At 34.7% G+C, this 17,071-nt stretch overlaps 1 protein-coding gene across 1 annotated transcript; it reads left to right on the top strand.

Annotated features, from left to right (window-relative positions):
* Window positions 1-12,381: 12,381 nt before the first annotated feature.
* On the top strand, window positions 12,382-15,033 carry LOC133299429 (BTB/POZ domain-containing protein At5g47800-like). Its single transcript, XM_061498884.1, has 5 exons — window positions 12,382-12,705; window positions 12,781-12,850; window positions 12,943-13,341; window positions 13,435-14,175; window positions 14,453-15,033. Exons 1-5 carry the CDS (start codon window positions 12,647-12,649, stop codon window positions 15,014-15,016), a joined length of 1,833 nt encoding a protein of 610 aa, XP_061354868.1. The 5' UTR covers window positions 12,382-12,646; the 3' UTR covers window positions 15,017-15,033.
* The last annotated feature ends 2,038 nt before the right edge of the window (window positions 15,034-17,071 follow it).

Raw genomic sequence — 17,071 nt, 5'->3', positions numbered from 1 at the left:
TATTCGGTATGTCAGCCCCCTCTTTCAATGGTATTCTATGGTCACACTCTCTTTGGGGTGGAAGTCCAGTAGGCGTTTGAAATACATCGTCAAATTTGTGAATTAGTTCCCCCAGCTCCCCACTCACCACCTCTGTCTCCCTTTCCTTTTTCTCCAACAGTCCCAACGTGATCAGATACATCTCAGCCCCCTTCCTCCAATTCTTCCCCACCTTCTTATACGACATCAGGCTCTTCGTTAAAGTTGGGTCTCCTCGCAGCTCAGCAATCCCCTATTTGGTGGGTACCTTCAAACTCAGCTCACGGAAATTGGCTCTTATCTCCCCCAATCCCTCCAACCATTCAAATCCCAAAATAGCATCCACTCCCGTCAGAGGAAACAAGTAAAAATCTTGTATTACCACCAGGCCAGGGAAGGTGAATAAAAGTTGCCTACATACCCCACCGCTCTGGATACAGTGTCCGTCACCCACTTCAATTGTGTGACTTTGCTCGGTGTCGATTGGAACTCCCAAGTCTTTGGCCAACTGCTCGTGAAAGAAATTGTGCGTAGCCCCTGTATCCACCAACACGACGATTCGACGCCCCAGGAGTTCTCCCCACACCTTGAAAGATCGATTGGACGTGACTCCGACGATACTATGTACACTCAGTCGCATGTGTGGTTCCTCTACTCCCATTCCTGGATTCCCCATCTCCTCCCCTCCTTGCTCGTCTTCGCCATCTATCCCCAACAGCATGACATTAAGACGTGGATTTCCACAGACATGGTCCGCGGAATAGGGTCCATCACAACGGAAACATATCTTCCGTCGTCGATAATCCGCTATCTCTTCCGTCGACAGTCTCCGGTAAGCCGCGCCACGTCGTTCAGCAGCGCCGTCGGTGGCCGCGTGGGTTCCTGCAGTGGAACCTTGACTCTCTCCATTGCTGTTTGCGTGCCCTAGTGTCCCATTATGAGCGTTGTTTGGTGTTTGGGCTCCTGGGTTCCTCGTTGAAAGAGTGGCATTGGGCCCTTTATTGATAGGCCCATTTCGAGACCCAGTTGCTCCTCCACTACTTTCACCCGTTACATTATTAATCCGGGTTGTGAGTGCGGGCCGTGAATGATAGCCAGGCCCATTTCCCCCAAACCCACTTCTGCCCCAACCCATCATCTTCTTCCCAAACACGTTCTCTTTTTCTTCCACCTTCTGGGCAAGAGACATCATCTCCTCCATAGTTCCCACTCGGTGCAGACGAATCTCAGCTCGTATCTCCTCCTTCAGCCCATTAAGAAAGGCCGCTCGCATTATCTCTTCATCCGCGTCTCTCAACGGCACCGCCATCATTTCAAAGCTTTCACGGTATTCTGCCACCGTGTTCGTTTGTCTGAGGCACATCAACGCTTCAAACGGATTTCCGGATGAGGATGTGTGAAACCTCTGAAGAATCGCCGCTCTGAATCGCCCCCAATTAATTCCCGGATTCCGAGCTTCCCACCATTGAAACCAGTTCAAGGCCTTCCCCTCCATGCAAATCGAAGCTGCTTCAATTTGTTCTTCAGGTGGTATTTGATGGATCCCGAAGTACCTCTCCGCGCGATAGATCCACCCATACGGGTCTTCTCCTGCAAAATATGGAACCTCCAAACGTCTGATACGGTCTCCCTCTCTCATGTTCCTTCCGTTACCTCCTCCTCTGTTCTCGTTTTCACCGTGTTGATTTCCTCTGTTCTCCAGGTTGCCGTCGCGTTGGTCTACTCGGTCCATGTAAGCCAGCACCGTCTCCCTCAACTGTCTCATGGACTCTGTCATCTCTTCCATCCTTCCTTCCACATTCGTCGCTCTACGTTCTAACATTTCAACTCTCCCTTCCATTCTCGTATGAACCATATAACGCTCCAAGGATCTGAAGCTTTGATACCAAATTGATGAAACCACAATTTGGAATTAAAAGAAACGAACTCAGATTCAATTGAAATGGCACATTCAGTCGAACAATTCAATCAGTAAGCACTACAATGGCTGATTCAGCCTTGAAAGAAAAGACAAATTATAACCGAAATTAAAAGAACACCTAAGGGACTCCACAGTACCCTTCCCCACAATTCATCACTGAATTGGATAATATTTTTATGCATACCCACTCTCTTACAAACGCCTTGCTTATATCATTCCTCCTACTCTCTCTCTCCTCTAACACCCACTCTCTTACAAACGCCTTGCTTATATCATTCCTCCTACTCTCTCTCTCCTCTAACAAACTCCTCACCCCTTTTCCCACAATTGGTTATAACCAACTATGATACGTGCTCTCCCTTATCACTGCATCCCATGCTGACTACTTGCACTTGCTCTTGCTCCTCCGCCTCTGCCATCCATGGTCCATTAGCTGTTTGAATGTCTATTGGGCTCTCTGCCCTTGGCCCATCATCTGCTTGTGCGAAGTCCACTGTTATTGGGTCTATTGGGTTGTGTTGTTTTCTTCTCCTCTCCCTTCTTTTGTACACATATTTCAGCTCCTCACCAATGACTAATGAACCTTTGCTGACTGGATTTTGGAATGGATTTGTGGTAGTTCTGTATGAGTTACACTGAATGGTGTTATCCATATTTGAAATGAAATAAAGTTCATGTAAAGCCATTCAATAACCCAGTCAAGTTTCTGGTTCACCCGCAAAGCTCTTCAAATTGATACCTCAAATTGACATGCTGCCAGGGATACATGTTGCTTTACTAGTATGTATGCATCTTGTTAAATAAATTTCAGGCTTGCTCAGAAGGGGGCTTTGGTGACCAAACGGCCTTTTAATATGTGCGGTTGTACTAATTATAATTAGCTGTTTTATTTAGAGTATTAAAGAGTGGGTAATGTTTTCCTCCTTTTACATGACACAAGCAATCTTCTTACACAAACATAAAAGTGGGCCTATCAATTCTTTTACTTTTCTTTTATTTTAAAAATAATGGACCCCACAATCTCTTGTCTCTATGACATGATCTAAGAACTTTCCTACAAGATAATATTAATTTTTCCCTTAAAGAGTAGTGGACACTGGAGGACAGTCAGATACCTGTTACATTCATCTCTTCACAAATGAAAATAACAAGCCTACTCACCAGGAGAGTTCAGGGAAGCTTATGAAAAATTTTAATCTCTTACAAAAGACACGGTCTTTATTTTAGTCCCTTACAAAAAAAAAAAAAAGTTTCGAGGTGACTAAAAAATTCAAAGTTGATTCATTTAGTTAAAATCGCGGTCCCTCACAAATTCAAAAAAAAAATCCACATTAGTCCCTCAAAAGGACTAAAATGGATTCACTTTGAATTTTTTAGAGACTTTGGGACTAATTTTTTTTTTGTATGAGACTAAAGTGAGGACCGTAATTTTTATTAAGGACTCAAAAAAAACTTTACTCAAATTTAAATTTTAATGTTTGGGTGGGGTATCGACCCGATGGTTCCCCAAGTTGTGTTTTTGCTTCCTCAGCAGCAACCTGCAAGATCCAAGAATAATTTCTGACATACTTGAATGAAGGGCTTATCTATTTAGTTACCTGTGTCGGGAGGTAGAAATCAGACGTGGAAAAAGCCCTTCTTTAGTCCACATAACCTACTCCTAGGTTTGGAATTTGGAGAAATCTACAAAAGCAATGAGATTTGATTTTTTTTTTTTTGATAAACGAATTGAATTTAAAATAGTCACCAAATATCCTTTAACAAAATATTGCAATATATATATATATATATATATATATATATATATATATATATATATATATATATATATATATGCAGAGAGAGAGAGAGAGCATGAATTTAGCAACCTAATCATTTCATACCTAGATTATGTTAAATTTATTTGAGCAGATTTTGAAGTCCTTATGTTAAATCTATTAAACACACATGATGTTTCAATTGTAATATGAAATCAATGAAATGAATTTTAATTTTTAGTAGAAATAAATATATATTAAGATTGGCATTGTTGGAACAGACACTGTCGTTTTTTTTTTTGTTTCTTGTGGTATTTTCATAAATATTAGGTAAGAAATTAACTTTTCTTATATAAAATAATACGGTTAAATTTTCCATACAAGTAGTATATCATGAATTAAACTTTATTCTTTTATAAAAGCACTGTTCGTAACAATCGACATTGTTATTTTTTTATTTTGTAATATACATTGTTATATAAATAGACTTGCAAAAGCTTACAAAAAAAAATAGACTTGCAAAAAATTAGGGTTCTTGTTTTTCAAATAAAATAGTGTAGACCGATATAATACACATTAATTGTTGTGTGGGACCTATCACATTTTTAAGTTCGATTGCAGTACCAGTGTACCACAATATTCTCACGGGACCTAACAGTACTATTGTCATTGTGTGTATCATTATGTAGTGTAGTGTTATATGAGAACACCCAACAGTACGAAGAATAGAAAGACTCTTTGTACTTAAAAAAAAGAATAGAAAGACTCCAGCGTGATAGGGATCGTAAATTTCAAACAATATAGCGCTTTGACTAATCATAATCATGTGCTTCATTGCTGCAAGATTAATTAAATAGACAAAATTTATAAAAAAAAAATGAACATATTTGTCAAATGATTTAATTTTAGCACAGTATAATTTTTTTACTTTCATTTAATAATGAATTATCGTGTCATTATAGAAGTATGACTGGAACAATCCTAAAAGCTCAAACTTTCTAAAATAGTGTATCAAAACATGATTTGATACTAATATAAAAAACTTGGTACTGTATCAAAATTAAACTAAAAAAACAATCTGAAGAAAACCCGGAATTCACTTAATTAATTTAAATGATTTAATTCCATAATTATATTTGTGAAACAATTTCTTTTTTTGGTCCTGAAATTTCGTTTGATGCATACTTGGGTTTTTGCTCTGTTTGCCAGCTTAGCAAAAATCCTAGTTCCTAATTGAAGGAAGACTTAGCCTATGTTTGGTTTGACATTTGAGAGGCTCAAACATGAGTTTATTATGGGTAACATATCTATGGTGTCGTTGGAGTCTATGTTATACTGATCATGACACGATACGATATTTTGATATCTTAATTTTAAGAAATATTTAAGTTTTAATACGTTAGGACATGTTTTGATATTAAATAATATTTTTAATTTATGTAGTGTATATTATATTTAATATTTAATAATTTAAAAAAAAAACTAAATTTATAATGTCCATCAGTTTTGTAAAGAAACATAAGATGTAAATATTTACTATTATATTTTCAAATTGAAAATCTCTTATACACTTCAGTGAAATTTATTTGGTATCTATTTTTTATTTTTATTATATCAATTTGATAAAACATCAATTAATTTTTCATAACATGTACTGAAATTTTAAATATTATAAATGTCGAAATGTGTTAAGAGTGCCGGAGAATATTAGAATGTCAGACACTACCCTTCAAGTTTTTTGAAGTGTCATTATTTCATAAGTTAGAGAGACATATCACCTGCAATAAACCCATCAAAAATTGCACCATCTTTTATTTTAAACTGTGTGAGTCCTACATATCATTTGTCTTTGTAAGTGAACACAACTTATCTCTTACAGCTGGAATATAATATTCCCCTTTATTTATTCACAAAATGAAGCTTCCTTTTATTTTCTCTCTCGTAAGTCGTGGTTCCAATGTGTTGTTTGCTCCAAAGTTAATTCAAAGCCCAAACATGTGTTGGGTTGTTTTGAGTTTGATTTAACAAATATTTAAATATAATTTATTTTTAAATTAAAACACACTTAAAATCATAAATTTCAACTATCAATGACCCAAACGAAATTCACAATTGAAGTTAATTGTGTTGTCCGGCCCAAAGCTTGGAAAGAGAAAGGGTATGGACATATTGCATTTCGTTACCTTATTCCCAATCTAATTACACTTTTTTCTATTTATTACCAAAAAATTAATATTTCATATGTTGTTATATATTTACTATCATTATCGTTTACATAAAAAATCATATTTGATATATATGTTATTATTTACTATCTTTATCGTTTACATAAAAATTAATATTTTATAATTCATAATGTATTATCTTTATCATTTACATATTCTAAAAATCATCAAGGCTGGCATACTCCAACAATTATTGTTGGCGCCATACATTTTTATATCTCATTTTTTTGTCTTAAACATAAAATTTAATATTTTTAATCAATTTTAATTTTAACAAAATTGGAATTGAAACTAGAATTTTAAACAATAATTCCAATTCTATATTCCAAACGAAAGCCAGTTTAATTTCAATTTAATGTAACACTTGCATTGTCCTCCATGTCTTTTGTTTTTTGGGTACAAATTCCGAGTCTTTTTAAATCACAATTAGAAAAATTAAAGAAATTATTTATGAATTGGCATTTTGGTGAATAAAATAGCAAAAGAACCATTTAATTAAGCCCGCGCGAAGTGGAAATTTGGTGTATTTTATTGTGACTTCTACTGATAACGGAAGATGTAAATTAGTATTTTTTATTTTTTTTCTCTGAAATGAATTGTCATTTGTGTGTGTGTGTCTATATATATATATATATATATATATATGCTTCTCAAAATCTTGAAATACATGGGAATATCAGGAATAGTCATATGAAATTAAGAAATACCATGCTTAACTTTGGAAATAATATCCAAAAAAAAAAATTGGCATATGAAATATTATTTAGTCCTTGTTTATAAAATAATAAACAATATCTGACAAAGTTGTGAATGCAGGATTCGGAATAAGATTCTTCGACAAGGGAACCAAATAGGACTCAGTATTGCATTCAATGAAGCCCATTAGTCAAACATGTAGAATCAAAATGTGGGGAATTTTTAGGGGTACCAACTTGACTTGGTGGTTGTAGGTCCATTGTGATGGAGTATGAATTGACTACGCCCATTTTGAAACAAAGGGTTTCCAACCCATACTTATTGCGCAGTACTGGACTTACATATATATATATATATATATATGAGAAATACAAGTCTCATGTTGCATGAGACTTGCTATCTCATGCCATAGACTCAAAATATGTGGGACCTACTCTTAAAAAAAAAGTAAAAAAATAAATAAAAGCTAGCACGACTTTTGATGTATGAGTAGGAGGAGTATGTTATCTCATGTAACATGAGAAAAACATACCCCTATATATATATACTCGCATGTCTTTAGCATTATTGATTATGTCTACACCAATTTATGTTTCATGCTTGACCATGTCTTCAGAATATTGCTCAAAAGTGACACACTAGCATGATTCATACGTGAAGGCCTGCTTTCTTCAATGTCAAGTTTTCAACTCCCACTTCACTAAGCCAGACATAATCATAACTAATTAACTGCTTTTATAAAAACATTTCCTCGTTACCATAAAACACTCTTAAATTTGCATCCTTATCAAAGGCAATAGTTTAATGCAAATAATAACCTCTTTGTGATTGATTGTTTACCCACTGTAGCTCGTGTATTTATATTCTGACTAAAAATTAACTTCAATTTGCAAATAACTGCAGAGGTTGGTTAGATGGTGTGTAGTAGCTTGAAAAAGCAGGTTAGGTGCAGTGACTCACTACCCTCTAAGTTAGCAAAAGAAGAAAAATGGTGGTGAGTCATTTCCTTTGCCCTACTTTATATAATTAAGTATCATTTTAGGATTGAAACTTGATCCTCTCATATTAAAATATATATGATATGATCATGTGGAGAATCATAATTATATAAATGTGGATCAATAATAATAAAGAAAAAGAAAAGAAAAGTATTGAAATAAATAATTATAAAATCATAACTGTTGATTTACCTTTATATTGTTGTGATCTTTTCATATGATCGTGTCATTTTTTTTTTCAATCCATTTCCATCTTTTTACCTTCTTTATATGAGTCAATTCCACAACCTTGGATTGAAAACCATGCATATATATAATTTATTTTTTCTTTTGAATTCCTCATATATACAGGGAAACTAATTTATATATTTTAAAAAATTAAAGTTTGAGGAGCCAAAGGAAGAAATGAAATTAGGCAATTTATGAAAATATATGATAATGTATATGCATCAAGTTCTGATACGTTGTTAATTTTCACCATTATTAAATTGACATTAAAAGTATTATATCTCATTTGTTTTAATATATCATAACTAGAGCATCACTTGATGTAACAAAAAGTTGGAAGTTTCCCTTTCTCAAAGACATGATGTAGTAATCAACAAATTCAAAACCTGCGGGAAGGAAGATCTTCTCGGGCATAATAAGAAATCTAACCAAACAAAAAAGTGGGGAATGCGAGGCAGCTAGTTAGTTGATTGAGTATTAACGTATAAAGTCTTTATTAGTATTACATCAAAAGTTGGAAAGTTTCTTTCATCTACTTGAGGTTTAAAAATAATGCATTTCCATCCCATCGCATCGCATGACTTAATAATCCTGGAAAAATATATATATATATATATATATATATATATATTTGGAAAGCTTTCCTTATATAACCTTTCATCATGACTACGCAAGGTTAATTAAGAAGCAAAAAAGCACATCAATTGAATTGCTGCATACACAGTAAACAAATGTGTGTGGTATTGGACTGTCAGAAGACGACTATCTTCATGTAGAGCCACATGATCGGGCCTTTCAAACATTAGTTTGCATACCGCAGAATAATAACAAAATCTAATTAAGAAACTCAAAAGAAATTAATGATAATGATCCTTATGATCATGATCATGTTATTGAGATCATGATGTTCATCATGACCATCATCACATCAGCTCCTGGTCACCGCATCATTTGGGTAGGACCATTAAGTTATCAAGGAAATTGCTGTCAGATTATATATACATATATATATGTTATGTACATTTGGTTGTAGCTATTAGATTGACACCAAAACCAAATCAATTGTTTTTGTCCTCGTCGTGTAGCTACTTACTCTATAAGCCTCTTAATTAGTAGGTATCACATCTTCTTTGAGCCAAAGAGAGATTGAAGGGATTGGTGGGGTCTATTGTGAATGACACAGAATCATCTGGGGTCTCCAAAGGGTGAGCAAAACGATTGACGCACGAGTGAATGAACAGGAAAAGAGAGAAGAAGCCCACACGCATGAAAGATTAAGCAAAACCATAAGGTGACACGGAGGAGAATGAGAAGTGCTTGTCTGTGTTTGGCCTCCAAAACAACCAGCACATTAGTCAGGGTAATCCCATCAGGGTTATACAAAGCAACGGCACAGGGAAAGACACGTGGCCGACATGCACATGAGGGAGGTCAAACCATTGGGTTAATAGAGGAAGTAATATCCTGAGGTTTAGTGGGGGGAAGCATTATGAGGAATGCACAGAGGATCTTTTATCTATGAAGAAACTTGGCCCCATGCAACCTTCTTTTCAATTAGTATTAGGAGCACTCCAAAGTCATAGCCCACTTGCACTGCATGCTTTTTGGGATTCAATCATAGAGCACCAGTTTTCAAGCTGTTGGGTGAAGGAAAAGAGACCTATATTCCTCCTTTCTTTTCTTTTTTTTAAAGTTTTTTCCCCTTATTTTTTTTTTCCCTCTTATGTTCCATTCTATTTACTATTCAATGAGTTTATCATGGCATGCTTTTGATACATTACTATGTTGACTAATCCCAACGAACCACTCCTTCTCTCTCTTCTCCCTGCTGTAACCTCTAGCACTCTTGGGTTAGGAGACATTGAGGTACTCATTTTTTCTTTAGTTGGTGTCTCCCTGGCTGTTTCCTACAGAACCTCATAAGCTACAGGCACATCCTATTCCTCTCTCTCTCTCTCTCTCTCTCCGAGGATTACTTGCATAAAACTACCAAAACACCCAACTTTCAGCTTCACATGTTCATATACGTTGGTGCTAGGCCACTAAATCTTTAGCTTCAGTTCAAATATTGGTGCTGCTTCATCTACTTTCTTCATTTTGTACAGCTACTTCAAAACTACGCAGCTTTTTCAATTGTGGACCTTTTTCTGCTTCGTCAATAACACCAATAATATGGTAACAGGTATGTTCTCTTCTTCCTTCACCCTTTTAAATTCTTGGGACATTTCCCATTCCTTTTCTTTGGTGTTTGATGAAGTGCTTTATCCTGTTAGTACAGAGAGAAAAATATGGAGTGGAAATTTAATTAAAAAAATTTCGGTTTTGACTTCTCATTCCTTAACCAATTAAAAGCTTAAAGTTGCTTTTTCATTCTGTTATAAAGATGAAGAGTGCTTTTGCCAGAGGATAATAAAATTTGTGAAAAAGGAACACACTGTAGATTCTGCTTAAAAAAATCCAAAAGAAAAGGGACAAAAAGAAAATGATAAAAACCTTCTTGTTGAGGTGAGAGGAGGGTACTGGCGGGGGAACTTATCTATTCCAGAAGAGAATATACACATAATTGGCTAAATACCTAACTGAATGCCATCCAAGAATCAAATGGATGTCATTGATTCACTACAGAGCAAAGGTAGCTTATATTATTAGCTATACACTTTTCTGAATTTTCATGATGTTCATGAAATTGGGATCTGTGAGAGTTGCCTCTAAGAAAAAGGAAAGGTGCCGTGGTGATGCTTCGGATGCAATCTTCTTTTGAAGAAAAACATGAAGGGTTTTTCTTCTGTCTAGTTGAAAGCAATAAGTGCTGTGCCACACTGGTTTTTGCTTTACCACCATTTGTCTGGGAAAGCACAGACCATGCTGCATGTCAGATTTCAACAAATGAACAGTGGGAATAATGGCCTAGCAATAATATCATATCCTCAATCAAAAACAGTTGTAGATTCTTCTGCTTTTTTATTTTATTTTATTTTATTTTAATTATTCAAAATTTGAAGGATAGCTCAGATAAAACGTGAATGGCAGGATGCTTTTATGAACTAATGCTGTACTGTTTCAGTAATTCCTGAATAAAATTGAGGAGAAAAGAGAAACAAAAGAAGGAAGGAGAAAAAGTTGGTTCCACCTTTCTTGATTCCTATATACTTAATGGGGAGTAGGATAATTGAGATCACCATAGCATTGGACCACTCCGGGCCTATTATATGTTTCAACTGAAAAAAAGTACACATTAGTTTATATATCAAAATTCTTTAGAGACACAGCGAAAGTGACTTAACAAAGTAGCCTCACAAAAAAATGATCAATAATACTTTCCTTCTGTTAGGAAGCTTTTGGTAGCACACTAGTTTTTTGCCTGGTGCATCACTTTCTCTCGGATTTCCATATCTTTGTCTGAACATAGCCATGTATCCTTATACATATGGAATCAAAAGTATATTTTCTAAAGAGATTGCAGTGTGTATTAGTACATATCCGTTTCGGATATATATAGGCTATATTTTGAGCCAAATCTGAGCCACTACAAAAGCTGTAATGATTTTTGCTGGTTAACCTAATAGTTAATTCTCAATTTCCAAACAACCATAAATATTGTTTACTATGTATTCTCTATCCAAGACCCATCACTCAAGGTAATCATATATGTTTATGCATGCACAATGAATTTTCTGCCATGGTGCCTGCTTCTTTTAAAAAAAATTATTATTATAAATTTGGGTGGGGTTGGATGAGTATATTCAATACCCAAACTATTCCACTAGAGAATTTATTTGCTGCATTCTACTTTAGAGTAGTTTTTGAGTCTTTTTATGATAAACAGATTATGAAAAAATTGGGCTAGGGTTCAAGTTATGTAAGGATATTGTGAGTAGAGTCAACGTTTTAACTTGATTAATAATTATCGCTTTCCCATTATCAGCTCCCTTTTTATTTTTATTTAGTTTACAAAAATTAGGAACAGAACAATATCGTATGAATAACAAGGTTGTGTGCCAACATTTATCGAATTCTCATGTTGTTAAGTTTGTTGTTACATATGTCAGGAACTGACTCAGGAGGCAGAAAAATCTGAAGCCGGAAGTTAGTCAGTGAGCCACAAAAGTTTTAACTAACTTGGACTGCTCAATTCGGATTTAATGTTTGAAGTAACTTCCAAAGGTACTAGAGTAGACAGATGTGCATGTGATCTAGCAAAACTCTCTAAGCAGTTACTATTCTGGGTGTATGAAGGCATAAACTGGAATTTGTTGTTTATTTTTTTCTTCAATCTGTGGATGAGGGCAACATCATCTTCTATTGAATTGAAGGGCTTTCAGGGTTGTATACATATCAATGAGATTGGCAGTGGCAGAAGAACCCTTGCTAAATAAATCAAACTTGAGGTAAAGTCTTGTTGCAGATTTCTCTTTCTCCTTTATTTAGTGGAATTTTTCTCATTCATAATTGACAGAAAGATGTCCTCGTCTTCTACCTTCATCTATTGTGGTTTCTAGTTCTTTGTCCTCCATCCCTTTGCTTCAAATGCTGCCATGCTCTAGTGTTTCATGGTCATGAATCTTCTTGATATTTATTCATCCAAATATGTTTATCAATCTCATGAGCTACTAGATAACCCTTTGGATTCACTTGTGAAAGAGTTCCATTAACGCCTTCTGTTCTCTCTCTCTCTCCAATGGCTTTATGGGATCTGTTGTAATATCATTCAAAGTGCACTCTTCTGAATTCATGCAGGCTTTGAAGTAGAGATTTTTCTTTCTTTTTTTCTTGACGATTTGGTATAGATAACAACAGATAAAAATGAAGTTCATGAAACTTGGGACAAAGCCAGATACTTTCTACACTGAGCAAGCTACCAGGTATTCGCAGCAACCCTTTGGTCAAGAATATGGTTACAACCTTTTTACAAGTTAACATGTATTCTTATACTGCAGGACCCTGATATCAGATATAGCTGCAGACCTTGTGATTCAAATCAATGATATTACTTATCTGCTACACAAGGTATTGAAATTACAATGAAAGTATGGTGCGTGTGAAAAGAAAACCAAAATTTAATCTTGGTTCATCTATAATTCTGCTCTTTTTAGCTGCAGTTTCCGCTTCTTCCAAAGTGTGGCCTCCTACAAAGGCTTTGTTATGATTCTAGTGATTCGGAGAGTGTGTCTCTAGAACTTCATAATATACCTGGAGGGGAAGATGCATTTGAACTCTGTGCTAAGTTTTGTTACGGAATTTCAATCAACATTAGTGCACATAACTTTGTATCCGCACTCTGTGCTGCCAAGTTCCTTAGAATGAACGACTCCATTGAGAAGGGAAACTTCGTAGGAAAACTTGAGGCTTTCTTCAATTCATGTATTCTTGAAGGTTGGAAGGATTCCATTGCGACGCTTCAGACTACTTCTACGTTACCAGAGTGGTCTGAGAATCTCGGTATTGTGAGAAAGTGCATTGATTCAATTATTGAGAAAATTCTCACACCCCCACCACAGGTCAAGAACTTAGATCCATCAAATTACTTCCTCACGTTTCTGTGATTTTCACTTCTTTGGATATTTTTGCTTATGAATGATGATTCTGTGCAGGTCAAGTGGTCATACACCTACACTAGGCCCGGTTACACAAAAAAACAGCACCATTCTGTTCCAAAGGATTGGTGGACGGAGGATGTTTCTGATCTTGATATAGATCTTTTCAGGTGCATAGTAATGGCTATTAGATCAACCTATGTGCTTCCCCCACAGCTTATTGGCGAGGCTTTGCATGTCTATGCCTGCCGGTGGCTACCGGGCATCAGAAAGCTTAAAAGTTCAGGTAGTTCAGCAACTCAAACAGAAGAATCTAAGGAGAAAAACCGAAAAATTCTTGAAACAATTGTAAGCATGATTCCTGCAGATAGAGGGTCTGTTTCAGTTGGCTTCTTGTTTAGACTCCTCAGCATTTCAATTCAACTCGGTGCCTCATCAGTGACAAAAACAGAACTAATAAGAAGAGCTAGCCTACAGTTTGAGGAGGCAACAGTGAGTGACCTGCTTTATCCTTCAACATCGTCTTCTGACCAGAATTTTTATGATATAGAGTTAGTTCAAGCAGTGTTGGAAACTTTCTTGAAGCTTTGGAAAAGAATGTCCCAAGGTGCTGGGGATAACAGCTACTTTTTAAGATCAATCAGAAATGTTGGCAAGCTCATTGATTCCTATCTTCAAGTGGTTGCAAGGGACGATAATATGCAAGTGTCAAAGTTTATATCTCTTGCGGAAACTGTGCCTAGTATTGCCCGAGAAGAGCACGATGATCTTTACCAGGCAATTAACATCTATCTTAAGGTGAACTAGCGATACCACAAACCTGCAGTGACTTAAACTTAGGCTAAACTAAACTTGTTTAATTTTCATTGCCTTTTGCTTTAATGCTGGACAATTTCTCATGAAAAAGTTAACATTTCAGCACTTTTTGAGGATCTTGAGACTCTAATTATATAGACATACACGCACATATCATAGTAGAATGCTATAATTACCTTGAGCATTAAGCTACATCAACATAAGCTATTAAGTTCTTTGAATACTTTTATGGTGTGATTTAAGTTGAATGCATGAACAGGTGCATCCTGAGCTGAGCAAGGCAGAGAAGAAGCACCTGTGTGCGATTCTAGATTGCCAAAGACTGTCCCCAGAAGTGCGTTCCCATGCAGTCAAAAATGAGCTTCTTCCATTAAGAACCGTAGTGCAGCTCCTCTACTTTGAACAAGAAAAAGGCTCCAAGGCAACCACCAGCAACAAACTGCCAAAACCACATGACATACTTATTGGAGCAAAGCATAGACCAGTTACAAGAGATAGCCAAAGCAAGCAATCTTTAGGCTTAGATAAAGAAGAATTCAACAGAGAAGAAGTCACAAGAACCTCTCTTCCTGAAAGTAGAGAAAAAGATCACTATAAAACTAAAAGATCAGATGGTAAGTTGCCATTGGACTTAGAAAAAAAGATGGTTCTAAGAGGAGACATTGAAGAGACAGAGTCAGAGAAGGTGAAGGAAGCCAAAGACAAAAGTGCTTCAAGCTGCAAGTTGGACTTGGATCCTAAGAAAATCGTAAGGGCAAGAAGTAAATCAGACCATGGCATGAAAAGGGATAATAATAATAATATTACTAACAATAATCATTGAAGAATTCCAGAGAAAATCACAGCCTCCTATCTGCAATTTGTAACTTCAATTCTTATTATTTCTTTTTGGTTGTGTCATAAATTACTGTAAGCATTGTATAAATCCTTTGTACTACCTGTTTCCTGTAAAGGGTTGTATTTAGGGAAATGATTTTTCACATCATTACTTTACAAGTTTTTCTTTACACCTTTTTTTTTATTAAAAAAAAAAATAGAGAGAGAAAAGGTGTGTATTAAGAAATATTTTTTATTTTATTAAAAATAAGTGGTGTAAAAATAATATAAAAAGGTAATGTAATAATAACATTTTTCTTGTATTTAACTATGTGGTCATATAATTGATTGGTCGTATTTCATCGTAACAAATTTAATTTTTTATGATTGAGTAAATATTGATGATTATAATTTTTAACTGAACTTTATCATAACTAAATAGAAATAATGTTATTTACAAAAAAAAAAAAAAAAAAAAATAGAAATAATGTCAAGTTCATGTATGTGGTATTCTTTAATAAATTTACAAAAATCAAATTGAATATTGAAAAAGAAAAAATTATTTTTCCTCAAGATAATGCTATCACATGAAACTCAAAATTTTTATTGGCGGAAATCAACGGGCAGTTGGAATTTAGTGTCAAATTTCAAATTTTGATATCAATGTCAAAAGATCATATATATATATATATATATATATATATATATATATATATATATGAGGTATGATCTTTTCACACTAGTGTCAAATTTGAAATTTGACACCTCATCTGAGAGCCATTAGATCTAAAAAGATCAACGACTCTGATTTGTAAACATGTGACACCATTGATCTTTTTTGATCCAAGGGCTCTCAAATGAGGTGTCAAATTTCAAATTTGAGGATCTTTTGACACCAGTGTCAAATTTGAAATTTGACACCTCATCTGAGAGTCGTCAGATCAAAAAAGATCAACGACTCTGATTTGTAAGCATGTGACACCATTGATTTTTTTTTATCTAACGACTCTCAAATGAGGTGTCAAATTTCAAATTTGACATCGGTGTCAAATGATCCTGCCACTATATATATATATATGATCCTGCCACTATAAAGTTTAAAGTTTAAAGTTTGACACTGGTGTCAAATTTAAAGTTTGACACCTCATCTGAGAGTTATTAGATCAAAAAAGATCAACGACCCTGATTTATAAGTATGTGACACCATTGATCTTTTTTTAATCTAATGACTCTAAGATAAGGTGTCAAATTTTAAATTTGACACAAGTGTCCTGTCCTACATATATATATGTGTGTGTGTGTAGGATCCTTTGATATCGGTGTCAAATTTCAAAATTTGACATCAAATTTTAATCTTTGATTTCCATCAATCAACAGTTATGATTTATTACAAATCAAACTTATTAATTACTATTAATTTCTAATAAATGATAACTGTTGATTAGTGAAAATCAACGGATAAGATTTAGTGTCAAATTGAATTCTCATATTTAAGAAAATCTTTAAAAAAATGTTATTTTATTTTGTTTATAAATCAATTTACATATTTAAAATACATTAAATATAAATTTTTCTTAATGATTTTATTTTATTATTTTTTTTGGGAAAAACACCATTTTAAAATTTTTGAGCAAAAGAATTGCCCAGTTAAAGTTGATTGGATAATTTTTTTCAAAGTAATACAGTCAAACATGTCACATATGCTGACGGGACTAGTCTCGTCACTGACACTGACGGGACTAGTGCCACGTTAGCGCCACGTAAGCAGTTTTGTTACTATAAAACTTCAGAAGACCATAACTTGTGACTCGGGTATCCAAATCAGATGATTTTTTTTTATTTCACATAACTTTTCGAGATCTACGCAATGACATCTCATTTGATATATTTTATCTCCCACAAACATAATTTGAATTGGTAACAATTGTACCACAATCACGCGTTTAAATCCAGAAGATCTTCAAACTATGTTTGTGGAAGATAAAATATGTCAAATTAGATTTCATTGCGTAGATCTCGAAAATTTATGTGAAATCAAAAAAAAAATCATCTGATTTGGATA

This window comes from Gastrolobium bilobum, unplaced genomic scaffold, assembly GCF_033153095.1.
Source record: "Gastrolobium bilobum isolate Gb01-03AN ecotype WA unplaced genomic scaffold, APGP_CSIRO_Gbil_v1 utg7477, whole genome shotgun sequence".
Lineage (NCBI taxonomy): Eukaryota > Viridiplantae > Streptophyta > Magnoliopsida > Fabales > Fabaceae > Gastrolobium > Gastrolobium bilobum.
Note: the sequence above shows the minus strand (reverse complement) of the source record. Positions and strands in the feature narration are given on the sequence as shown.